At 39.5% G+C, this 26,851-nt stretch overlaps 2 protein-coding genes across 9 annotated transcripts in view; both read right to left on the bottom strand.

Annotated features, from left to right (window-relative positions):
• The window catches only part of ect2l (epithelial cell transforming 2 like), a 161,813-nt gene extending 153,683 nt beyond the window's left edge, over positions 1-8,130 (bottom strand). For 2 of the 4 annotated variants that reach the window (XM_088074771.1, XM_088074772.1), the window contains exons 1-17: positions 7,647-8,123; positions 6,482-6,594; positions 6,207-6,369; positions 5,863-6,118; positions 5,514-5,742; positions 4,797-4,929; positions 4,479-4,644; positions 4,094-4,222; positions 3,916-4,008; positions 2,634-2,840; positions 2,413-2,516; positions 2,166-2,297; positions 1,962-2,048; positions 782-1,135; positions 488-561; positions 214-370; positions 63-128 (exon numbers count right to left, since the gene is read on the bottom strand). In XM_088074771.1, the coding sequence (XP_087930897.1) occupies positions 63-128; positions 214-370; positions 488-561; positions 782-1,135; positions 1,962-2,048; positions 2,166-2,297; positions 2,413-2,516; positions 2,634-2,840; positions 3,916-4,008; positions 4,094-4,222; positions 4,479-4,644; positions 4,797-4,929; positions 5,514-5,742; positions 5,863-6,118; positions 6,207-6,369; positions 6,482-6,594; positions 7,647-7,784 (2,601 nt within the window). In that variant the 5' untranslated portion in view covers positions 7,785-8,123. Of the gene's footprint in view, positions 1-62; positions 129-213; positions 371-487; positions 562-781; positions 1,136-1,961; positions 2,049-2,165; positions 2,298-2,412; positions 2,517-2,633; positions 2,841-3,915; positions 4,009-4,093; positions 4,223-4,478; positions 4,645-4,796; positions 4,930-5,513; positions 5,743-5,862; positions 6,119-6,206; positions 6,370-6,481; positions 6,595-7,646 lie in introns of all 4 variants that reach the window. The other 2 variants (XM_042512911.2, XM_088074773.1) reach the window with 2 other exon arrangements.
• A 2,041-nt stretch (positions 8,131-10,171) lies between these two features.
• Positions 10,172-14,154, bottom strand: ccdc28a (coiled-coil domain containing 28A). Of its 5 annotated transcripts, none has more exons than XM_042513380.2 (6): positions 13,920-14,154; positions 13,592-13,800; positions 13,275-13,456; positions 12,423-12,577; positions 12,084-12,106; positions 10,172-11,508 (listed from the first exon to the last, which is right to left on the bottom strand). In XM_042513380.2, exons 2-6 carry the CDS (start codon positions 13,747-13,749, stop codon positions 11,454-11,456), a joined length of 573 nt encoding a protein of 190 aa, XP_042369314.1. In that variant the 5' UTR covers positions 13,750-13,800; positions 13,920-14,154; the 3' UTR covers positions 10,172-11,453. The 5 variants fall into 5 exon arrangements, with proteins under 5 accessions (XP_042369314.1, XP_042369315.1, XP_087930337.1 ...); XM_042513381.2 differs by having other exon boundaries at positions 13,592-13,774; XM_088074211.1 differs by having other exon boundaries at positions 13,592-13,774; positions 14,011-14,150.
• Positions 14,155-26,851: the final 12,697 nt, after the last annotated feature.

Below are 26,851 nucleotides of genomic sequence, written 5' to 3'. Positions count from 1 at the left end.
ACAACAGGTACGTTTTTATATTGTTTAGAGGGTGTGAAAAAAGGAGGAAGTTGAGTTTTTACCGGACAGCCTTGGATCATCTGCTGCGTCTCCTCCATCAGCCTGTCTCTCTCGGAGTTACGCTTCAGCTGAAACAGATGAAAACATCTGTGAGTTAATTGCACTAAGCACAGGAATGCTAATTAATAAGCATGACTCAACACACTGTTGTACCTTTTGTATGAACTCTCTGAATGTCAGCATGGTGTTGAGGGCAGAGGAGAGGTGTGTGTGATCGGGGTGAGTGGCGTGTGTGTGTAAACACAGAGCTTGAAGCAGAGTCACATACTCTTGGATTCTCCACACTGGACACAGCAGCAGCTCCTGCAGGCTGCAAAACACACACACATCTGTAAACACTACTGTTTCATGAATTAATAGTTTTTGGTCATTTAATTGCCCTGAAAACAAATACAAGATAAAAGACTCAAAGTGTGTGTGCTTTTACCTCAGCATGTGTGTTGCAAGAGTTCTGTCTGCTCTCTTCAGGAAAGCTCGAAATGGAGGCTTGGTCTCCCTGCACTGACACACAGCATCCTTTGTTCTTATAATGTACACATTAATTGTTTATCTGCATAAAGGCTGTTGATTAAATCAGAATAAATTATACATTTTATATATCTAAACAAGTTCTGCTTAAGCATAAACTGTGCTCACACAGAGGCAAATGTTATCTCACTCCAGACAAGTTGATCTGGTTAACTTGAGGTGCTTTATGCACACACACATTGACTGACTGTACCTTGTCGATGGTGCTGAGGGCAGTGGTGTAGTTGTTGAGGTAGTTGCTGTAAACTCTGAGTTTTGAGCACAGTTTTACAAACACGTCTCCAACACACTGCTCTGCACCCCACTGCTGCAGCCTGGTCTGTAAATCCACCTGGAACACTCTGCAACACACATATATCATGTACATACAGAAGGATGCGAATAAGACAGTGTGTGTGTCTGTGTGTGTCTGTGTGTGTGTGTGTGTGTGTGTACACCTGTTGAGCTCCAGTATTTGTCTGACAGGGCTGAGGACGATGTGGATGTCGGCGTGGCTGATGATGGCTCTGTTGGAGTTGAGAGCTGCTGTGAGAGGCTCCAGGTACACCTTCAGCACGAGAGGGAGGACAGGTATCAGTTTAAGATGTTGCTATTCAAATATTTCTAGATCGAATCTTGTCTGACATCAACAGAACCACTTCTGCATCTTAGGCTGCATTCAGCTCTATTCTGCTCCATATCAGCATGGATTCTGCTCAGCACCCCAGTCACTCTGGGTAATGAGCGAATTACGAGATTATGGGCCCCTGGGCAAATACATGCAAAAGGCCCCACCGCCTCTGCAATGTCTCTTTGCAGGACATTTTGTAGATGAAGTCCAGGGTGTCCCCTGACACTCTGTAGCTCTGCAGTCCATCCATACTCTAGACTTGGTGCGTTCATTGTGTCTCACACTCTTAGTGCATTTGAAATCCCATTCGAGTAGCCAGAGAGAGCCTACAAATGTGTTTTTAAAAAAAGAATGGCATCCATACTATCTAAAATCAATCTGTATACAATTGTTTATGCCGAAAAAACATATTTGGGCTGGCAGTCTGAAGAAGGCCTTAAGAGACAAACACAACACATGCTGGGTTGGTGGTTGATCTGAAAAGATCTAATCTATCCTCCTCATGTCAGATTAAATAAATAAAGTGGGAAGAAAAATAGGTCATGCAGCTGTAGAACCATCAACCAACACCTGCTTTTAGAAAGAAATACAAAAACTCAACATTGTTGCGTTGGTTCAGTTTCAGAGGAAATATTTCTCAGTCTAATAAGATGTCATGTGAATAGGGACTGCACTAAACACGTCATAGTGTCAGTAAATTCCCTGAATGAAATAAAGTTTAATTGTCTTTTTGTATTAATGTTAAATTCTACCAACTACCCACCTTTAGCACAGCGCTCAGTCTCCCCAGATAAAGACACTCGCTGTGATGGAGCTCTCTGGCAGCTGCACCTCTCCAATCTAACGCTGTCTGAACACAGAGAGAAAGTAACGAGATTTTAGGAGGAAGTGTGGTCCCTTAAACTTCTCTGAATTGACAAAGCACACGCACACACACACACACACACACACAATAACACAAACACACCTGTGGTGGCTCACGTAATGAGAAATCATCTGTTCTTTTCTTTCTCCACTTTTCTTCTCCACTCCTCTCTTCTCCCTCCTTCTCCTCACTCCATCTTTTCAGGAAAACAGCAAGAAACTCCAAAGGTCTGGTCTAAACATGCAGACAATCAAGAAATATACTTGGAATGGCTGTTTTTTGGGGGGTTTTTTGCTCGTTCTACTGTACGTCTTGTGCATTAAAAAAACAATTTTACAGTAATTAGCACCTCCTCCTGTCTTGTGAGAGCAGTGAGCCCTTCAGTCAGAGCCTCGCTTACATCTTTGGACACAAAAAGCTCCTCCAGGCAGATTTTCTCCCACAGAAAATAACCTATAAAATATTAAAAGACTCTTCAGAAAGTTTACAGGACACAGAGTATGCAGACATTTGTTTAAACCTGCCATCGGTCCTGCTATGCATTTAAATCAACCTGTATGTGAAACCCACCCAGAGCTCGGCCTCGGACCCGGAGGCTGAGCCTCTGTAACTGTGGCCCCAGGCGGCCCCTCAGCTCCCCCAGAGCCTCCTCCATCCATTGAGCCTGTCTGCACCAGCCATGCAGCACGCTCTCACACACAAACTGCAGAGCCGGGGCTGCTGGGTGCTGGTTCGAGGGTCCGGTGGTCACACTGCCGTCAGACCACTCGCTCAGGACTGTTAAAGGGGAAAAAAACATCATACTGTTGCTTTAACATGATGCTTAAAAGTTATTTATAGTTGTTGGTTGGTATTGCAGTCTACTGAATGATAAACCAAAAGATATACACATATTTACACATTTAAGTTGTAGTCCTGAAAATTTTAGTCCTGCTTGATTTGGTTACCACAACAGCACGTGCCATTTAATGCTGAACCTGTTCTAATTCCCAGGTCAGAAAAAATCACACACGACAAGTCACACTTTGTCACATCCCTAGGTGTGTGATAGCAGCGGTAAATCATTGTTACTGCTATATTATGCCATTGTTATTGTTCGGAAAGCCTGCCAAAGCGTATATTTTAGGTTGTTATATTACATCTCAAACCTGTCACACCTATTTTAAATCCACGATGCTGCATACAGTCTGTAATCACACACTGGAGAATCGTGATGCGGCTGTTGTTTGGTTCTGCATAAAAAAGCTAAGGAGGCATACAGAAGGGACTTTGTAGCAGCCTTGTAGCACAATCTCTGTGTTTAAAGGGGCTTAAGTGACACACAGCTGAAACATATTGTAACACATGGTTAGCAAAACTGTGAAAATTAGGTTTAGGCAACAAAAGTACTCGGTTAGGTTTAGAGAAAAAGATTATGTTTTGGGATGACTGTTTTCAATTCTTAAAATTAAAGAAAAAAATCCTTGAGAAGCAACAATGTCAAAAAAACAAAGGAATAACTGCTTTCTTGTTTAGTAAAAACACTTTTGACAACTGATGGTTGCCAGTGCTAACCGTTGTGACAAATACCTACACTGGGTTTCCTGTGGCTTCTTCACAATGAAAGCCATCCGCTGTTTCGTGAGTTGAACACTTTTAACGTGAAGCAGCTGCAATAAGATAAAGATCTTAAGTATAATAACTTTAACTCGAGTCAAAAACATCCCGCTAGGCCAAGAATCACATCAGGCGCCTGCTGGCTTCCTTTTTTTTGTGTGGAGGTGTTAGTGGTAGTTTTGAAGACATTCACTTTGCTAAGCTTGGGGCTCTCAACAAACATTTTTCAGTTTCTGAGTCAGCATGGGTGACTCACTATTCTGGAAACTTCCGGTGGCAATACCCATTGGCACCCGAACCTCCAGGCCAGTCAGCGTGCAAAGAGTCTGGATGAGAGCCACTCCTGATGCTGCGGAAGAGAGAAGAGACAGAGTGAGACGGAAACATAGATTACAAAGAAGTGTGTGTGCGTCCTAACATCTGTGTCTCCCTACCAGATGCAGCCAGCGGGGAGAAGATGTCAATCCCTCCGCCTTCCTCAGTTGGTGCCACCCATCCGCACAGTTTTTCCCAGAATTCCCTATGATCGGCCTTCAAAAGAGTCCTCTCTGACAGGATGCTACCTGATGAGTTGAAGGTGAAACGGTTAAACAGGCTAAAAAAATTGCTGAATCCATACATAATGTAAAATCCATGTAAGATTTATGATCTTAAAAAAAAGCCACAATAATACTGAAAAAAACAACATAAAATTGTTTTAGCAGATGTGCTTCCCAGTATCCTAACAGATAAATTTAAGCACTGGAGGCTGCAGTTGGATTTGAACTAACCCTGGCAGCGTTTCCACACATTAAGACACACAGAATTATTAATTCTCACTGTGCAGCAGATGGATTTCCTCCGTCCCTCCCGGAGCTAGCAGGCCCAGTCTATGAGCTCTCTGCCCGGAAACGGCCCTCTTCACCTGGGCTAAGAGAGCTGAGAGAGTCCCTCTGTGGTCGTACAGAACCACTATCACTCCAGCCTTCACACCACTCAGCAGCAGCTAGATAAAACAGAGAGAATGGAAAAGACAAGACAGGGAGAAATGTTATGTGTTCATCTTCCCACTGTGCCTATTTCTTTTTACAGGTACACTTTTCATCGCTGCTCTCTTAATAGATGGTGATTTGGGTTGAGTGTGTATTTGGGCTTTACCTCATAGGCAGGGATTCTGTTGGAGATGAGCAGTAAGAGAGCAGGAGTGGTTGGATGGACAGGTGAGACTGTGTGTGTCTGTGCAGGTCTGCTGGTAAAGGAGGACAGCGCTCCACTGGCTTTAAGTCTTTCACTGAAAGAGAAGATCATTTATTTGTCACATGAAATCACACAAGATCTAACTTCAGTGAAACGTAGTCCTGCCGGCTCCTTCAGTGTGTGCACTGCAATTAAGTCCTTTTTTTGCCTCTTCTTACACTGCAGGCTGATGCTTTATAACTGGTCAAGTTTTGGGATAGTTCTGGCAATCTATGTTTTTTTTAGTTGTGGAATGATTTAACTGTAGTTTTGGGTACAGTAAAGTCCACACACCGTCGCTACTGTATATGCAATTCATTGACACATCCTCAACCACAAGTGACAGACTTAAGACAAGTCTGAGCTCAAAGCTCAAAACGTCACTTACAGATGTGTCAATAACCTGCACAAAAGGTAGCTACAGGGTGGAGTTTCTCATGTTCATGCTACTCCTCTTGTCCAGCATCTGCCTTACAAGGTTTCTGGATGTGCGCGACTGCCATGTTTTTCAGTGCAATCTTTTCCAACTTTATCATTTCTGCTGCTTCAGTGATCCAATCTTTCTGAATCTTAAAAAAGCAGGTAACTGATAACATTGTGGGTAAGTGAATATTACTCCATCAGTGTGGAGAAAATCACCTGCTAGGACTGGAGACTCTCTCCGAGCTCTGAGTTGTAATCATAAGCTGTCCCCCGTCCAGGCTAAGACGCAGGCTGGAAGACCCAACAGCCCTCGCAGGCCAAGAGAGAGACGGCCAAGAGCTGAATGTTAGTCCAGAGCTGAGCCTCCCTGTCTGGGTACCTCCACCTCTGACTCCTTTTGGCTTTGAGGAGCTGCCCCAGGCTTTCCTGCTTCTCAGAGATTCTCCTGCAAAAATCAAAGATTTAAAGGTTGGTTTTGTGTATCTACTGTGATCAGGCAAATGTGTCTTTTCTAATGTGTTACTATGATTTTAAGACCTTGTTGTTTTTTTTATTCTCTACTCACTCTTGTCCTCCTGCAGTTTGTCTCTGATTATCTGCCTAATCCTTCTCTCCTTCCTCCTCTCCTCCTCCTCCTCCGTCATCCCTGGGCTTTGTTGGTTGAGGGTCCCATACTGCTCGGCCGCCTCCCTGGGAGTGAGCCAGTCCAGCGTGGAGACGCAGGAGACATAGTGGTTCTTCCATGCTCCATATTCTTTGTCTCCTGGAGTGTAGGGAAGGAACCAGCCTCGTGTGATGCAGCGACCAGCCCACAGACAGTCCTGGGCAGGAAGAGTGACAGGGGACGTAAGGAAATGTTTACTGCAAGAAGGTGAAAACTGCAGTAAAATTCACTTCTTTGTCTCTCACCTGCTCGGCGAGGACTCTCCAGTGCCAGCTGACTTGGGCGGCGGAGCAGAGGTCACGAGGGGACAGAAATGACATCACATACAGAGACAGGAAGCGTGGCAGCACCGATGTGAAGTCCACTTGAGTTACAGGAAGCGTCTCAATCAGCAAATCCCTGCAGTACCTGTTCACAAGGGTTTTCATTTTTAAACTTTGGTTTCAGGATGAAAAAAAGGGCAAAGTAAAACATAGTCTATCCTTATGACACAAAGGAAAGGTTAAGAAAAAGACGTTACTTGAGCTGTGACTTGGTGCAGCGGGTGAGCAGAGAGTGCAACAGGTGTTTCCTCTGTCTGTCAGTCCACAGGTCAAACCAGTGGAGCACGAGATTCATCCTCTGCTCGAACAGCTGGAAAAAAGGGGGAAAGGACAAAAACAAACTTCAGTCAGTGAAGAACGTGTGGAACGTGCAGCTTATTGCATAAAAGCCTGGCTGCTCTGCCAAAAGTTTCAGAACACTGATGATGACTTTAGGAGCACAAAGAAGTCAGACTGATGGAGTGATAACTGCTGAAAACAAAAGTCTTTTGGGCTGTTTAATAAAACAATCAAGCCATGGTGAAAGACTTTTCTTCAACCTTTAAGGAAACCACTGTGAATTTTTTCTTCTTACGTAGGGGAGACTAGGTTTGGTTGGCACAGATCTCATTCTCTGCCATATTTCTGTGGTGTAATTTGTGTGAGAATATTCTCGCTAGCAGCAAATGAAAAGTTAAAGTCTCTGCTATAGAGACAAATGTTTTAATGCACACACATGTGATGCAAAATGAATTGATTAAAGTCATGTTGGTTGGAGTTGGTTGGCACAATGTTAAAATGCTGTAGTTACAAAACAGAAGCAATAAACAGAAAGAGTTTATTTCAAACAAGAGCCAGAAAAAAAACATTTAACTCAATATCTGCCTTTTTTTTTAAACCAAACATCTTAAACAATTCATCATATCCCATCCAAAATAATAATATTTAACTAAGAGTAAACATTGTTTTAAACATGTAAATGCTAAAATAGTTATAGACTCAACTCTTAATTCAAAATCAGATTGATTCTGTTTCTCTGTTTGACAGTTTTATAAAAAAAAAAAATTCCCTCAAACTACTTTTTTTTTTTTTCACTTTTGAGACTGTAAAACTGAAATGTTGCCTTCACCAAAAAGGTTAGTGAATTTCATATTTTTAAAGATAGTAGGTGAAGAAAGCATACGTTTTAATGTTACATTTTTGTGTATGAGACCGTCAAAGGGCCTGGAAATAGTTGTGTACCAAGGCCATCTAACGTCACTAGGTCTCATACAGTATATACTGCACTGGTGTCATAATTTGGTCATTCCTGCCATCTGGTGGTTGTTCACAAAAGTAAATTCTAAAAGTTAAACTTCCATAAGAATATTTTCAGAGTCTGACCTGGAGGTTGCCGGTCTTGTTGTTCAGGGGGGTCCAGCTGCTGAAGCGGGTCTCGAGGACTCTCTGCGGCTCGTAGTCGGTGCCGCTGAGCTGCCACCGCTTCACCGAGTGAGGGGTCGAGTTCACGCCCGTCTCCATGTTTTCACACCGGATAAGTCGCTTTCAGGAAAAGCCTCGACCTCTGTTTAAGTGTCACCGCTGGCTCCCTGATAAGGAAATGCTGGATAACAGTCTCTCTGCGCCTCTCTGCTCCCAGTAACCTTAGAGACGCGTCAACAAAAGGATGCGCACATTCCTTCACACAACACAGCACAGCACAACACAACACAACACAATACAACAGAGCACAGCACAACACAGCACAGCACAACACAACACAGCACAACACAACACAATACAACAGAGCACAGCACAGCACAGCACAGCACAACACAACACAACACAAGACAACACAACACAACACAACAGAGCACAGCACAACACAGCACAGCACAACACAACACAACACAACACAACACAGCACAGCACAACACAACACAACACAACACAACACAATACAACAGAGCACAGCACAACACAGCACAGCACAACACAGCACAGCACAACACAACACAACACAACACAACACAGCACAACACAACACAACACAACACAACACAATACAACAGAGCACAGCACAACACAGCACAGCACAACACAGCACAGCACAGCACAGCACAACACAATACAACAGAGCACAGCACAACACAACACAGCACAGCACAACACAACACAACACAACACAACACAACACAATACAACAGAGCACAGCACAGCACAGCACAGCACAGCACAACACAACACAACACAACACAACACAACACAACACAGCACAGCACAGCACAGCACAGCACAGCACAACACAACACAATACAACAGAGCACAGCACAACACAGCACAACACAACACAACACAACACAACACAACACAGCACAGCACAGCACAGCACAACACAACACAATACAACAGAGCACAGCACAACACAGCACAACACAACACAACACAGCACAGCACAGCACAGCACAACAGAGCACAGCACAACACATTAATAAATAAATTTAGCATTTGGAATATAACAAATTCCAAAGCTATTGTTTTTTAATGCCTTTAGCAAATGTTAAACATCATATACAGCAAGTTCCGAACAACTTCATTTTTATAAAGTCAAGTGAAAAGTCAAATAAAAATAGCTCCCTGAGGTTTTACAAAGTAACAGTTTCTCCCATGCTGACTTTTACACATTTTAATGAATTAATTATATCAGGGATCGCTAAAGTAAATGCCAGTACAAATAATCTGCAGAATGCCAAGTATCGCCCCAATAATCGGCTTATAATAATATGATGATAATCTGCCAACTCCTAAAAATTACAGCCAATTTCAAACATTATGCACATTTTTAAATTCAAAATACAATAAAACACTGCAAATCTTAATGCTTTTTTGGAGGCAATATTACTGCTGTAAAATACTGCCAAATTCTAACAGTAATGTACTTTTTTTTTCAAAATACAGTAAAACAGAAGAATGCTGGTAACTACAGCTACCACTAGTTTACTGTAATTTTACAGGAAAATTTGGATAAAATGTATCCAGCCATAAAATCATTAATTCACAAAAGCCATCAGTAATCTGTAATTACATGCTAAACATTTCTTGCCAAGTTGCTCACTGCATTTCTACCCATGTTTAAAAAAAAAAAAAAAATCAAAACAATATTCTCAGGTTTCAGAGGTTTAACCCTTGCACACTTAATTCATACGTACTCTGACGGGTCCACAGTCCTCATGAAGTCTGCGAGGCTACAAACCTGCAAGGCTCAGCTGCTGATGGGCGTCAGAAACATTCAAGCAACAACTACAAGATCTAATCTATCCCTGCAACATAAGGAACATTTAAATACAATATACATGCTTTTGTGAGTGAACAAAATGATTTTCATACATTTCTGTATAACATATAGATTACACACACACAAACTCAGGTGTTTTGTGGGTAAGTACAGGACTATGACTAAATAAACTGGGTATTACTTACATTAGAAGAGCTTCCTTTGTTGTCTTTGTCTTAGCCTATATACTGGCATTACACTACGCAGCTTTTATATGGTAGGGCTGCAATGACAAAATGCATTTCGATAACCTCTAAAGCCTGTTCTTTCACATATTTCTGAATCATAATCTGGCCTACATACATGATTCAAGATATTACAGATTCATTAAAACATTTCTTTTGTCTGATTTAGCAATCAAAACTATGATGTTACATCTGTATTGCAAGTCTGCACCACAAGTGGACTTTCTGGAAGTCTGCAGTAAGCCCGCTTGAAGTCTGGATAAATAGTTGTGAATTTGGACAGCATCAGCACTCACAGACATCCCAGGAAGGTGCAAGTCTGCAAGTGCGGTAACGCCCGGACATTCACGCATCTCGTAATTTTCTGAACAGTTTCAAAAATGGCTGGTTTAAATGCTGTAGTCAGGAGATTCAGACAACACATTTATTAAGTCAACAAAAATAAAATCACAAAACAGTTAAAACACTTCAAAATAATCCCACATCCCCCTGCAACAGTGGTTAAAACAAAAAGTGACAAAATAAAGTCGGATTTGCAATCAAAGCAGCATCAAATTATTATATCTCAAAACACAGATTTCAAATCTGTTCTACGTAAATCAATTAAAAGGTTAGAACCAATAAGGCAAACATGATTGAACAAAAAAAATTAAGGCATGGTTGTGATGTCAACACTTGGATTGATCAGTTTTTTCCAGCGTCAAACCGACACACCACTGATAATGTGCAGTGCGCTCTGCATGTTGCATGGATATGTGCAAATATATTTAACACTGAGCGAGGTGTCGGAGGTGAGATCAGGCCACTCACATGTAACAAGGAATCATGATGCTAAATCACAAACTGGGCTCACTGCTTATTTTCGTACTCATTACAAATACAGCAGTGTGTTTCACTGTTATTTAATAAAATTAACTACAATTAAATATAATTTTTTCAAGAGTTTTATTGTCTCCAAGATGAGACCTATGATTGGGTTTAAAGCTATATGCTGAGAAACAGTTAAACATAATTTTCTGTTTCTATATTCTGATAAGTCTTACATTTGTGATGTTATAGACACTGATTGAGCTGTGATAGTAGACAGTAGACAAAGTGCAACAGAGTTTATACATATCTGAGAACTGCTAAAGGAGCAAGTTTGCAGTAAGTTCACTATTAACAAAGCTGATAAATAAACACTGAGGATGTCCTTTCAAAGACTTGTAAATTCATCATCTGTAGGAAAAACAAGGTGAGTGCATTTTATCAGTATCACTTTGGTTAGCAATGCTGTGCAAATCTAGTATGGAAATTAGTGAACTGACTACAACTTGACTTTAAATAAGCCACGACAGGAATGCACCAATGCCAATAAGTGCCGTACAGGATCTCTCTATATCACTCTGAATATAAGACAAAAGAAAATATATTCAGGAAGTTAATAATCATCATTTTATTGTTTAGTAAGATAATTATTTTCTGCTTGACATCAGCAACTGCATTTAGGTGTTAGTGCATCCCTGTTGTGACATCTTACAATACATCCATCACCCTGTGCAGACAGGGAACGCTGGTGAACAGCTTTCTTGCTATCTCCGCCACAATACTTAAGAAAAATGTGTGTCTCAAGCTCGCTTCACCTCCACCTTATCCTGTGCACCCCCCTCCCCACATGGCTTGGGTTTGTGTCAGATGAGGTTGAGAAAAGAATCACATACTGGCGGTCCTCGGGATCTCTTGGGAGTCGGCTAGATTCAGTTTCTGACTGGAGAAGAGAGTAAAGGAAAAAAACAGCCAAAAATCTGAAGATTTTGACAAGATCAGAGCTGGACAGTCAGGAGACGTTTACACAAAGAGTCAGTATTTTCGCTTTAAAGTCTTTAAAAAGCTATTAAGGACAAATAAGATGTCTTAGTAAGATTATATGTAACTTTTTTGCATTAAAATGTGTGAAAACAAGTAGACCAATGTTTTGAACATCTGTATCTTATATTATCAGAGAACAAATAAGCAGGAGCTGGGCTTGTAGCCTGTCCACAACAAGCCTAACTGCATCAGAGAAACACTCACTTTCAATTCAAAACTGCGTTATTCAGTGTTTTTACCAGTTTAAATCCCCGGGTCCATTTATTTTGGAGAGGAAGAGACATCTATGGATAATTTGGCTACTGGTTACAACCTCTTGATCAACTAACACCTGAGGGAACCTAAATGGCAGAAACTGAGTGAAAAGATGGCAGACTGTTGTGCTTTTGCTATTGTTCTGACTGAGACCCCTATTGGTAGAAAAATACATACTGTACATTTAAGAAGAGCACATGGTAATTATCAAAAGGATACATTGAAGAACTCAGCTCCTCCAGCTGTGGAGCAAAAGAAGAATTTGATTTTGTTTCATGTCAGCAGTTGGTGTGGCAATCGTTGATCACTGACTAGACTTGATCCTGTTCAACATGCAACAAGCTGCTAACTAAACTCTTAAACTGTTAAAACACTTAGGACAGGAATAAGCTGCAAAATCCTTGCTGGGATGTTGATGTTACACCACATCAATGAACAGCTTTCTCCAGGACAACGTGAAGTACATGCAACGGCACAATGAGGTCAACATGCTGTATCACAAACATTTTAGACTCAAACGTGAGTGACATTTGTTAAATTATGCGTTTACAGTCTTACATTTAGCAGTAATTTGTCCATGTTGGTGTCGCAGGCCATTTTCCTCTGGTCCTCAGGCATTTCATCCACCTCACCATAGAGGTCAAAGTGCAGACGGGCCAGCTTCTCCTGCATCTCTCTCACATGCTCCATCTGGCCAATGGAGCATTCATTGCCTGACGCAGAAACAGGAAACCAAAAGTTATTAGACATTTGCATCATATGTTTAGGGTTCAGATACCATTATGTGTGAACTGTCCTCTGGATGTAAGGCATGTCTGTTCTTTTCCTCTTAATACATGCACTGCAGAATCTGTCAAGTTGATCTCACTTTAAATAATCTCATAAACTGAATGCCTTAAAAAAAGCAAAGTAAATATAATGACTTATCTTAATTTACGATGTGTTTACTTAAGTTTGTGAAGTTGTTGCAACAAGGTGAAATCACCTTGTTCTTTCTAAATGTTAGCGACGTCTGTGAACCAAGTTAATCTGATTTAACTTAATCATGACAAAGATGAAGTTGAAAAATCTGCAAGTTGTTTTGTTTACATGTTTCAGAATACACAAATATGATTGACTAGTTTGTAACCTGCATCACAAAGATATACAGAACAGTAAACTTGATTTACTGAAGTTGCTAAAACATGGACTTGTCACTTTTAAATTACAGCAACTTCACTAAATTAAGTAAATATAACTGAATTTTAAGCAAACTTAACATTTATATATAATCCAAACATACATTAATACTAATAGTGATACTTATGTGCATTTTTCAAGATTTTCCAGATGTCTGTAAGTAAAATCAACTTGTCAGGATTTACAGTGTATGTGGAACAAGGTGTATTCTTGTGAAAAAGTCAAAATTACCAAATGCTTGTAGTTTCCCTGAGTGGAAGTCGTTGAGGAGACTGAGCAGGCCTTTCTCCATCTCTTGGACATCTGAGACGTCAGTCAGAAAGGAGTGCTGGATGATAGGTGCTGCCTGGCCCTGGTTCTGATTAGATTTACCTCCCAACCCCAGATTTTGCCTGGGTTTATCTCTGGCTGCCCTGGAAAAGAGGCAGAAACAGAAAGGAGTGATAGCAGTTTTCTGATAGTCAGATCAAATGAGCAAACTAAATTGGAAGATAAAACGATGATATGAGTATATTATTACTAAAATAATCACAGTTTCATGATGCTACCTTCTATTTTTGCTCTTTTGGCTAGCGTGGGTCCCGGCGGTATAGCCTGGGTGCCGTCCCCCGGAGGAAGCGCTACTCTTTCGGCCAGATCCACCGGTCGGAGCCGCCGTGCTGGTGGAGGTCCTGGGACTCTTTCTCTTTAGCTTTCGCTCCTCCATAACTTCATGTTACGGTGCTGTCTCGCTGGGTAGATAGTAAACACGAAAAAACTAACACCAGGTACGTTAGATAGCACTTAGACGCGACACCAAAGCACGTAGCTGATCACGCAGGAACATCACACCGACAGATATTAATCTGGTTCGTGACCAAGCTAACGTTAGCTTACCGGCTAGCTAGTCGGATAATCTTCGGACTCAAACAAAAGTGCCCGTTTGAGTTAACACCACAAACGCACGCCGATGGATACAGGCACTCACAGTTGATGCTTAGCTTATCATTTGTCGCCAGTGTCACTGACAGGTAGTCCACACGATTCAAACACTTGTTGAAACATTAAAAAACGCGTACGTACCCGCAGGCTAGTTAGCTAGCCTGTAAACTCCGAAAACTTCCTGTTTTGGTGGAACGCAAAGCACCCTGACATGGCCACATCCCAAATCTCTCAGTACTCACGTAACAACGGACTACAATTTAGTATTTAATCTTACTAAACACAATGATGAAATTATAATGTTCCAGACTTTTGGAATAGTAAAATATTACCTAGTTTCATGTAAAAATATACCGTAACTTTGTGAAAGTTTCTCATTTAGTCTGCGCAGTGTCCCTCAGAGGGTCCCACAACACGAATTGGAACTACGTCCAACGTCGGCCGTGGTTATCTTGTAAACAGTAGGACTGGTGGCAAAATATTATTAACACAGAAGGAGGTTTAAAAAATCACCTGTTGTATTTGAAGTTGTTCAAAACTACTTTCTAAAATCCCAAAGTTATCTTAGTAACAACAACTAATTAAAACATTACTGTGAACTTTTGCACATTCTCTGCTAAATATGTTTGCACATCTCTGCACAAAACTGCAATTTTCCTATTCTTAAACAGCTACATTGCACATTTTTGTTATATAATGGTTCTGTTTAAGTTCTTGAGTTTTGCAGTACTTGCCTGCCTTATTATTATTATTATTATTATTATTATTTCCTCCTTTCGTCATTATTATTTCCTCTTTTTGTCTTAAAATGTTTATTGTATGTTTAATGTTTGCACCAACAGCCAAAGCAATTCCTCATAAATGATAACCCACTCAGCAATATGCCCGATTACATCACACACACACACACACACACACACACACACACACACACACACAATTTAACAATTTCAGAAAGAAAAAGAAAAATTTGGGGGACAGTAAGATTTATCTTAAATTTAAATTCATCAGTTGGGTTTAAAGGCCCAGAAAGATATGTTAGAACATGACCTCAGTTCATTACAATACAACTGAGAGCATGGCTTCTAGAAATGCTAAAAACATTTAATCCTAATTACATTAACATGACCATGATGGTTTTAGTGAGACAGAATAAAAAAAATAAATTGGCTAAAGTATCTCAAATAAATAGTCTTCAGAGTGAGTCCTTCATCCATTGCCAATGGGCTGTCTCCTAAAGGCAAAGTCTTGAAGTCCTGCTTCCCCCCTTATAAAGACAGATCACTCTGTTTTGTAGGTATATTGTCCAAAATCGTTGGAACAGCACATCTAAAAGATGATTTTCCCATTCAAACTTAACTCTGACTAATATGTAGTTGCAGTAAATGTCCACAAGGGGGAGGTAAGTGAACATCTAATACCGAGCGCCCTCTTCCTAATTAATAAGGTATAAATAGTTGATAAAAAAAAATGCTAAAAAGAGGCACTTTGCACATTTTAATTAACTGTGAATGTTTTTATAAACATAATCTACATTCGAATTGCTGATTAATTGAATTCCAGAACACCATTCAAGCCTTTATTTTTGTACACCAAATATTTCCACGCTGAATGAGGTGTGCGTTTTCTGGGGTCTGTAGGTGATGCTATTCCAGTCACAGGCTTGAATAGCTGCACAAATAGCTGATTTTATCCACTTTTAGCCACACTGAAGGGAAAAATTTCTCTCATTTTCAGTGTTTGCAATTGTGTTATTGTTGTCTTGTTGGTATTTATAAGATGGCCTTTATAAGTCACTCCAGAGGGGGAAAAAAGCATCAGAAAACATCAGATAAATGCTTCATCTGTAACAGAAATGAATTGCAGCTAAAAGCTTTGACTTCCTAAAGGGGGGTTCAACAATGAATATGGCTTCATTATATATACTTAAAAGGCATGTTTCTGGTACCTGCATACCTGCTTTATGTTGACTGTATAATGGGATGAAATTGGACATTAGTGATTTCAAGAGTTGCTATAGTTTCATATTTTGCACTAAGTTTTATTTTTTACTTCATTTTTCATTTTTGTTTTCAGTTCAGTTTTGTTGTTGTCTCATTTCTAGTTTTCATTATTTCCAGTGTTAATATTGAGGTTGTTTTTTTCTGCAATATTATGTGTGTTGTTATGCATGGACAACATTACAGAAGTTCAGAATAGGTATTATAACATGAACACAATACTTTGTGAGTATTGTAGAGTCTTGGAGGCATCCTAATCTCAATATACACATGTACAAATCCCTCCATCTGCTTGTTGTGTTGACAAATTTGACCAAATTAACAAAGACTATGTTCCTTTATTACACTGCCAACTCCATCCTGTAACGACTGCATACCTATTTTTTTTACATCATTTGAAATAATCTTTATACCTTTACACTGCACCGTTGCTATTTTTTTTATGATTTTCATATGAAAAAATGTGAACCATTTAGTAATTAATTTTACTTTTGATATCTTATCTCTTTACTCTTTTATTGTAAATCTGTATCCGTTATTATGTTTACATTTTTTTGCTCTGTGAAGCAGTTGCCTGAATTTAAAGAAATTTCCTGGATATTTTTATTTTATTTTAGTTATTTCTGTGTGTATACAATATTGTTTTAGTTTATTTTTGTTTTTTCTAAAGTCTAGTTTTTATTTACTTATTTATTAATCATTAAAGTATGAAACCAACAGTACAATGCAAGTGACCAGCTCTAACTCTACTTTTTAAATTCCAATTAACCAAAATGTTTTTTCCACACCATTTTTATTTGTTAAAGTACATTTTCATATATTTTTAATTTTTTTTTATATATATAATGTATTTGTGTTTCATTTCATTTTATTTTTGCCTTGTGTATGTTTGTACATCTAAATAGTATATCATTTATGTTTCTTGAAAATCTAATAAAGAAAATATAAAAAATCTAAAGCATGACATAAATATAAAGTACATTGTTTGCCATTATATATTTCTATTTCTAAGATTTTTACCCCAATTTCTTGAGTTTCACCATACATTGCATAACTTAGGTGTTTTTGAAAAATGTCTTTTACTTGTATCAGTCCATAACTTGGTCCAGTCAGCTGGCTGCCATTGAACAGCGTATACATGATTTTTGCCTTTCATAATTAGCATTATTCAGTCCATCTACGTATCAGGTGAAGCATTTGTTGGCCATTATCTTTTTATTTTTAGGACAGCACCGTGACCAATGAACCATCTAAAAGGTTGAGAAAAAAATGGAAAAATTCCCTAAATTCTCAAAAAAGTTCCAGAGTTTTGGGAAAACTACCTGCTGTGGAAAATGGCCTCACGCTGGCGGATCATTTTCTCTCCTCTCTGAGTTCCTCTGTCTCTCCCTCCTACCCTCTCTTGCTTTGCGAGCCCATGTGTGTGCTTGAGTGTGTATTTTGCTGCGTGACAGTGGCTGAGTGAGGTGAACCAGGATAAAATGTTACAGATGAACACATTTAGACTGTCGCGTCCACACAGCCATTAACTTGGAGACACACATCTAGAAACACACACACACCTATCTCTCATCCGTAATTGCTGTGTAGGTGCTGTTTGGAGAGCGAGCTACTAGTTACAGCCAGTTCATTCTCCTCTCGTGTGCACGGCTGCTTAAATTATGCATTGGATCGTAAATGAATGACAACTCGTTTAATTACACACCCCGTCTTACTGCTAATTCTAAGTTACCTGCCTTTCTAATGCAGCATTATTCCAGCATTTTAACAGATTTGCTGTAGAAGACACCATAAACTGGTAGCAAAAGTGATTTAAATGAATGAAACAAAAAGCATAAAAACACAAGGTGAGCCCGCACATTTCTATTAAGATAAATGAGCTTCTGCTATTGTCTGTCATGAACAGTGCCATTATTTCACATTGAAATTAAATCTCATTCTCCAGTCTTTCTCTCTGTGGACTTGACCCATAAATCAGAGCAGAAATGTTCATGCGGTATCAATCGGTGAATAAAAGCCTGAAGGCCGCTCTATTGTTTCTATTCATGTGCGTGTTCCATGTACATCCCTGTTCGATACTGTATATCCCCCTGTGTGACAGGACACTCAGGGGACTTGTAAAGTAGACACTGGGTGTGTGTGCATGCCAACAGGGAATTAGGGTTAAGCAGAAGGTTACAAGTGTGTGTGTGTGCGTGTGTGTGTGTGTGTGTGTGTGTTTTCATCTCAGCAGCTGTGACCCAGAATAAGACATGTTTTTATCCCTTAATGTTCCTTCATCTGCCTCATATACCCCTCTTTGTCTCTCTCTCTCTCTCTCTCTCACACACACACACACACACACACACACACACACACACTCACATACACACACACACAGGCACAGCTGAAGTGAGTGTTTCCTATTAAGAATGACCACAGTAAATCATTCTCAGGCTACTGTATAAATAAATGCTCTATGTATCTTGTCCTTGTCCCGCATTTGTCCCCCCTGTGTAAGGACAAGAGCAAGGGAAACATTCACATGCACAGACTGGCAGAGATGAATGGGGGAGTTGGGCAACAGAAAAAAAAGCTGCATTTGTTTTGTAAGCCTGACTGACTTCCATAGAAACATTACAGAAAGTAATTTAGATGCTTGATTTTACATGTGGTGATGCAAAGTGTTTCACCACATGTACTGTTGCACTGCATTTACCATTTAATTACCGTACACAGCAAACAAATCACAGCGAATGAGGGAAAGCAACCTCTCAGAGTTACTGCTCAACTTAACTTTCAACACTGTACTGCCATATGAGAGCACACACAATCTAATATACGTATGTAACATTACACCCTAAAGTTTTGTCAGCTTGAACCCTTTGAAAACTGAGCAAAGTGGTTTGATTTCTTTGCAAAACATCGGAAGGCAATGAGCAACAGGGAAAGAAAATGGCACAAAAATTAGCAAGAAATTAGGAAAAAGTACAAGAAAATTACCTGAAAATAAGTGAGAAAAAAGTTTGTTTGTTTTTTTAAAAAAGAAAGAAAATGACACGGAAAAAGTGTGTGAAAAGTTATAATAATTGTGAAACATAACTTTGAATCTGTAAGTATGATAATTATACATCTAGTTTTTCCCTAGTTTTTTTCCCTGAGACATTTTTTCCTACATTTTTTAAAATGATTTTCTAAATCTAACAATTTCTTACAGTTCATGGACCATGTCTTACCAAGTCACTCTTTGCCTTTTTTTCCCCATGGTTTTTAAGGAAGTGCATCGATTTGCTCGGGGTTCAGTGTTGAAAGGCGTCTAAAGTTGCACAAGAAAAGTGATGTCTTGCCAGGTTTCAAAGAGTTAAAAGACTAAAATTACCATGCCTCAGCAAAGCAGTCAAGTTGCTCCTACAGTTTACACGATGATTTCACTGTGAAGTTGACCTTTGACCTTTTGGCTCAATTATAAAATGAATTAACAAGTTTTGGCCAAAAACACGTTTTGTGAGGTCACAGTGACCTTGACCTTTGACCACCAAATTCTAATCAGTTCACTGTTGAGTTCAAGTGGACCTTTGAACAAAAAGAAATTCCCTCAAAGTGTTCTTGAGATATTGTGATAAAAGAATGAGACAGACGAGGTCACAGTGACCTTGAACTTTAACCACCAAAATGCAATGACCTTGTCCTTTGTTTCAAATTTAAAGAAATACCCTCAAAGAATTTTTTGAGATATTGCATTCACGATAATGTGACAGATGGTGTCAAAGTGACCTTTAACCACCTAATTCTAATCAGTTCATTCTTGAGTCCAAGTCAACGTTTGTGCCAAATTTAACGAAATTCCCCTCGGGCGTTCTTGAGATGTCACGTTTATGGGGATGGGACGGACAGACGGACAACTTGAAAACATAATGCCTTCGGCCACAGCTGTAGCCGTCGCGGAGAAATAAAAGGGAGTTACACACACTGCTGATTGAGCAGAATTTCTACCTGCAAGGCAGCCATTTGTCCCAAATCATTTCAGAAATTTAAAACTTGCTGAACAAATCCCGTTGGTTTTAGGTGACAGTGACAAAAATAAAAATGAGTGAAGCTGTAACTCCTCCAACCTTGATTTAGAGCATATATAAAAAGGATTAAGTTTATTGTGTAGCTTTTTCCACTTTTAATGACTTGATGTTTAGAAGCCAAATAGCACATCTCACTGTTATGCTGATATTAACTCGGAGCTCAGAAAAGAGTGACCTCTGACACAGAAAAGTGCAATGGAATAGAAATTCAAATCGTAATGTGGGGTGGATGTCTAAGCAGTGGTTATGGAGGAAGGTATCCTTCACTTCATACATACTATGCATACTAACCAGACTGATTTAATACAAAGCTTGTTGAAAATTTGCGAAGTACCCCTTTAACTTGCTCCTGAAACCTTGCACCTCTCAGCCCTCACAAGTGCATCAGTAAAAGGTGTGCAAATTCATCCAGAGGGCCAAACTGGACCTCTTGGTGGGCTGGTTCTGGCCCACCAAGAGCATCCCTAAATTCTATCCCGAGTTTGCTAAGATAAACACACCTGACGTCAGCCAAACATGGCAGCATACACAGTGAGCAATAAGCAGAATGACATTTTCATAAATTATTTCACTTTGCATAGTGTTCTACACAGCGTTTGTGTGGTGATATCTGCTGTGACAACAATGAAATAAAATTTAATGTTTAAAAGACTCTTTAAAGATATTGACAGAAAAAATGTAGCATCCTTTCCACAGCAAACTTACTGCTGCTGGTTGTGGCTCACACTACAGGCTGCTGTCAAGCTCTTTGTTCTCTGATCATATATATACCTACAATGAGTAATGCACCACATTCATATGTAACTCACGTAATTATGAACCAGTAATTTGTGTATTTGGGAAGGCTGCAATCATGTGACTAATGCACTGACGGTAGTAAAGAAGGAAGTAGTCTAACCCCTTGAAATTTGAGCAAATTGGCGGGATTTTTTTCAAAAACATGGACAGCAGGCAATGAGCAACTTCAGGAGAAATGACCCAAAAATTAGCAAGAAATTGGTGTAAAGTATGAGAAAAAAACATAAAAGAAAAAAAGGAAATTACTTTTAAAAAGTGCTTGATAAATTGAATAATTTCATAAAATAATTTTGAATATATAATAATGATAAATAATAAGTTATTTTTCAATGTTTTAGAAAGAAGTCAAGATCATTGTTGTGTCTGAACACAGCACAAGAAAACGTGTTCCATATTTTAAAAGGTTAAAGAGTGAAAGTCTGTGTAAGGAGCCAAGTTGAGGTGGTAGATGGGTCAAACAAACACAGGACTTCCCACGGGATACTGATGTTTGGTACCATTTAAAATCAAGTGAATTTTGGGTTGTTTTAAGGAACATGGTCACCATGACTCCTTTCATATACCTAACCTACGAAACTACACTTTAAGCAATTTTATGTTTAGTGCGTAACATCATTCGTGAGGTGCTTATTTGTTAGATATTATACGAACTGTTGTATGCTCATTTTCTTATGATATGAACTTTTCCAGGAGGATGTGTTGCACACTTTTATACTCGGCACTTGTTTGGGCAATTTTGAGCTGTTGTATGTTGTAGTGTTGATACACTGTTTCTCTTTGCTAATGACACTGTGATAATTGATGTAGGTCCTCTGTAGATACTTGTGAAGCTAAGAGATGAACCATATAAATATCAGTTTGCTGCAGACTTTGATGTATTCACAAGTGGATGCACTGGAATGCATTTAGATCAGAAGCTGGAAATTCCACTTCTATTGATGCATTGACATTTATTCCTTAGTATTTTAACAGAGAAACTACTGGGATTTCCAAATTTGCGTGTTCTGCTTTGCTTGGTGGATTTAAAGGTCATAAAGAGGACTTTGTCTGATTGATGTAATAACCAGAGAGATGACTAAACTGTTAAAAATTATTAAGGATGTATGAAATTATTCACTTCTGACTTGCAATGGATCGCAGCATTAGAGCTCCCAACAAAAGTCTCAGCATTTTCATACTGTATTTGTAACATGCAAATGTGTGTGACTAACATAATTTAAAGTGATTCAGTTTCTCACTTCTTCCATCCACCTGTTGTCTCAAACTTTTTCACTGCTCCTCGCATCTCCTCTTTAACTTTCGTCCCCCTCTCATTCAGTCCCCCATCTCCTCCTTCCTCCTTCCCCTCCCCTCTCTCCCATTCGCCTCTTCCTGTCCTCCACTCACCACTCTGTAGAGGGTCCAAGTGACATTTGGCTGTCCCCTGCCTCGAGGGGGTCCAGGAGATGCAGACGTTTTTGGCAGGCAGGCACAGGGACGCCTAGGGGTCCTGACGGGGACTCCTGGACTAGGAAGAGAAAAAAAGTACACATCATAAAATGCACCCGCAGTCAGAACACACACATACGCTCTCGGGGTGCACATGCATAAGCAAACAATTGCACAAACAGAGGAGAGCTAACACAGACACACACCGACACATGTAAGTGTGTGTGCGCACAAACACTCATGCACCTACCAATCAAACGCACGTAATGAAGACACAGTGGACGGTAAATGTGAGAAGGCGAGGGAAGCTGCCCCCATGGAAAACTTTGGAAAACAGAATAAACTGGGATTTGAATTTGAATTGCTAAACTATTGAGCTCCATTATAACTGTCTGGCTTCATTCCTCGTCCTCCTCGCTATCAGAACTTTATTTATAACAGCTTTTTATGCGGAGAGTCATATCAGATATGAGATTGATAGAACTGATTGGCAGGAACAAATCCAAATGATACAATCAAGTAAAACAAGATGAACATTTGCATCTGACTTGTCAAATACAAATAAACCTGTTTTTTCCCAAAGCCCCAAACTTTACTTTAATCATGACAAAATGGCAAAGAAGGAACTGAGGTTTGGGGCATATAGGACTATGTTCAGTGGAGTTACAAACCACTTCCTGAAACATTCAAATTTGACACCTCACCGCAGCCAGGCTATTTGACGAAATTCAAATTTTTCATCGTCTTCTGATAGCACTTCCAAAATTTGAAGTCACTCAAGTTAAATCTCTTGGAGGAGTTTGTTAAAGTATGACCCCTGTAACTGGCAAGAAATACACTAAAATTGCCATCGGTGAACTTTGAGAAAATGGGCCCCTGAGCACAGATATGCAAATGGCCCCACAGTCTCTCCTACACAGGAGCAAGATGCACCGACTTTGTTGTGAGTTTTTTCGTGTAGTTTTTTATCGTTATGATGATGATGATTTGACTGACATTTTGCATGTAAAGGCCAAGGGGGCCCTCTTATACTTTAAGTCCCTTGGCCTGTGCCCAGTAGGCCAGTTCAGTAATCCACCCATGAAAAATGCAGAGTAAATTCAAAAAGGCTAACTTCCTGTTGGTCTTAGGGTATGGCTGCATGAGACTTTTTTTAAGTTACAAGTGCCTCCACATTTTCACACATCTAGTTGTAATGTACCGTAGGGGGGGGCTTCTTCTTTTTTTGAGGGTGCACAATTAAGCCATTTTGTCATACCCAAGCATGAGACCTGTTAAATATAAAGGTTTTTTCAACTGCTCTGATGCATGTGCAAAGTTTGTGAGTTTTGGTGCACATTTAGCCCCTTAAAAATCTGATTATTTGGCCCAAATAATAACAAGTCCTTCACTTTCAATAGGCTCCTCAGACCAGATGGTGCTCAGGCCCAAATATGACATCTTGCCCCAGTCATTGTTTGACAAAAACTCAAACTTTTTATCTGGAAGGTCTTTTGATGGCAAGACAATTGGCAGGACAATCGGGTTAAATCTCTGGGAGAAGTTTGTTAAAGTATGATGAAAATAAGAAAAAGTAAAATTGCTCAGAAAATCAAAAATGGCTGACTTCCTGATATGGCTGCAACATACCCTGGGATGTTACATGTGCTAGTCCATTTTCATACATCTAGGTGAAACATACTGCGGGGGTGGTACATTTTGAAGGGAACACATGGAAAGGGAAATTTGTCATCATGTCTGATGAATGTGCAAAGTTTTGTGAGTTCTGAAGCACCTTTATCCTCTACAAATGCGATTAATTGTGCAAAATAATATTAAGTTTTTCAGTTTGAATTATTTAGTGTCAAATTAATGATAAAAACTATTAAAAGAAAGCCACAACGAGGTCTTGAAAATGAGGCATGACTCAGATCGGTGGTGTGAATGTCCCCATCTCCCGCCACTCTCATCCCTCTGAGATACCTCGTCTGTCTTTTTCTCCCTCACCACTCTCCTCTGTCTCTTCAGAGAGATAATGTGCTGGTCATCGGGGGAGCGGGAGAGTGAGGGGAGATGGAGATGCAGGGCTAATTGCGGGGTGCCGGAGCTCGTCGGCGTGCCACTGCCCGCTGTTTTGGCTCAGCCATAATTACCTGGTAGCCGCAGATGTTTCACGCCATTGTTGTACACCCAGACAGAGAGGGAGGGATGGATAGATGGACGGAGAAGTGGGGACGTATAAAGAGGGAGAGACAGAGGCCGGTTCTCGTGGCCAAACTTCTGCACACAAGCAAAGACGACCAGACGCTTTCTCTCTGCATTCATGCATCCATCTTTTTTAACTCAATCTGTCATTCATCTCTTTCAATCCATTATCAAACCAACCCTTTTATATTTGCACCTTGAGTGTTGATAGGTGATAATAATTCTTTGTGTGTGTGTGTGCGGGGTGTAGCCTTCCCACTGAGGCAGAACAAAGTAGCGTAATAACTCAGACACTGAGCTGACCCTCTCTGCTGCTCTGGAGGTGTGTGTTTGTGTGTGTTAACATGCATGTGCATCCTTGTGTGTGCCTGTCTGTCTGAATACGACTGCTTGTACCCAACTGTGTGTGTGTGTGTGTGTGTGTGTGTGTGTGTGTGTGTGTGTGTGTGTCCCTATGTGTGAATGTATCTTGTTCTCCAGTGTGAGTGTGTGCTCAAATAGCTGATCCCCTCCAGGGGTGAATTGTTATGGATGCTGTTCTGTTGAAATTACTGTTATTTGTTTCCTTTAAAACAAGCTAATTGCAGCATAGCGGATTGCTGTGTGTGTGTATGTGTGTGTGTATTCATGTGTCAATTTGTTTGCTTCCTTGTTTATTGTTTGTTTGTGTCGCATTGCAGACCCTTTCAATTTCTTTAGCATGGACACATTTTCACTCCGGCGTCAAAACTCATTGTGCTGCAGCTGCTGGGCACTAATTTGACTTTTTAGCCAATTTTATTTTTTTTTAGAGATAAACTCTACAGCTCAATAAAAAAGGAAAGGAAATTAACGGCACATAAATTGTATTTTACACAATAAATCTCACCCAGTTAAAAGGATTCATTATCTCGTTGGTGTTTTTTAGGCTAAATTCTTATTGAACCAGAAAAAAAGTCCTGTTCTTGTAAGTGCTGCAATTATTTGCTCCACAGTTTGTGATTTTCTAGTATTTTTCTTGCAAATAAACTCTTATTAAAAATACAACAACTATACTTAACATGCATCAGTTAATATGACGGAAGTTAATTCACCCAAAATTCAAAGAGAAGACTGTATTGTAGTGGTAGCAAATTCAGATTAGTCTAAAATTAAAATCTTATGTTGATTTAAAATTATGATTTATAATTGCTGTTTGTACATAAAATGACTAAGTTAAAGCACATGCTTTTGTTTGTGTTTAGCAAATATAAAAAAGTATGGCAACCTGGTAATTCAATGTTATGTTCATTTGAAAAAGGTGCATTAATAACTTTCATGTTACTGTTTTGTATTAAACTAAAAGTTTTGACTGGAAGCTATTTCTTGTAAATGTTTATGTTGAATTAGAAAAGGGGTTTACAGTGGGTTTCTTTGGGTCTATATTTCAAAATATTTATCTCTATAAGATTTCTGCATTCACTTAATTACACTACAACTGCATTAGTTGAATTTAATTTGTGATGTTCACAGTATTGTCAGACAAGACTGAGAATCTGAGAGTCTCTAGATGATCTGTAAAACTATGTACATTAACTTGCTGGTGTTGAGTAAGTAATGTTTCCCATATTAGTTGTCTTTTTTAAGCTTGTTAGAATGCTAATGTTTCAAAATTAAACACAAAGTATAGCTGATGCTGATGGAAATATCATTGTATTTGCAGGATTTGAGTCATGAACCAAATTATGATGACACTTATGGACAGCCAAAGAGTTACAAAAGTGACTAAAGCAGATAATGTGAGCTATCATTCAAAGTTTGGAAATTTTTAACATGGACGCTATTTTCCCATGTTTTTATGTCTGATTTTGGAAACAACATTTTCTCCAATACTGAGCGAAAGTACTGCAGATGGCAGCGGCAAAACAGGCTGCAATGTAACGACTCTCACCATTTGTACTCCGTCAACTTGCGTCCACTAAACATGCTTGTTTTTACCACTGACAGGCTCACACTGTTATTAAAAGTTTAAACATTATTGACAGGATCCCTACAGAGATAGACCCTCTTGTGAAAGAATAAGGTCCTTTTGTTCAACCAGAAACAGCCCCAAAATCGCTCTTGCCAAACCCACCAGACTCTTTTTAAATAAACAGTGATTTTATCACCGTAAAACACACTTCAGTCGAAATCATTAAAACAAAATAAATCTCACAAAAAACATCTTGGTTTGTTTTTCCACTGTTCCCACAATCACAAACTCTGGTTTGGTTGAAATAAATCCTTATTTCGGCCAGTTAGATGTGAAAATATAGTGGCTTTATACACGCTAAAATGTCTGTTTAATGACTTGGGGTCTGGTGGGTTTGGTGATGGTGATTTCTGGGCTGTTTCCAGTTAAACATAGTCTGTCTATCTTGGGATCCATTCATAATGTCAAAAACTTACTAACAATCTGAGCCTGTCA

Source organism: Plectropomus leopardus, chromosome 24, assembly GCF_026936395.1.
Source record: "Plectropomus leopardus strain MGB_pleo_1.0 chromosome 24, ASM2693639v1, whole genome shotgun sequence".
In the NCBI taxonomy this organism is placed as follows: domain Eukaryota; kingdom Metazoa; phylum Chordata; class Actinopteri; order Perciformes; family Serranidae; genus Plectropomus; species Plectropomus leopardus.
This window is presented reverse-complemented; position numbering and strand designations above follow the sequence as displayed.

What these genes read in the sequence shown, in the direction of transcription:
- ccdc28a (XM_042513380.2), bottom strand. Translation starts at nt 13,749, where the DNA reads ATGGAGGAGCGAAAGCTAAAGAGAAAGAGTCCCAGGACCTCCACCAGC. An exon ending in TGGACAAATTACTGCTAAAT is followed by an intron (nt 12,107 to 12,422) that starts GTAAGACTGTAA and finishes TTTGCTCCACAG; the next exon opens with CTGGAGGAGCTGAGTTCTTC. An exon ending in GAGGAGCTGAGTTCTTCAAT is followed by an intron (nt 11,509 to 12,083) that starts GTATCCTTTTGA and finishes TCTCTTCTCCAG; the next exon opens with TCAGAAACTGAATCTAGCCG.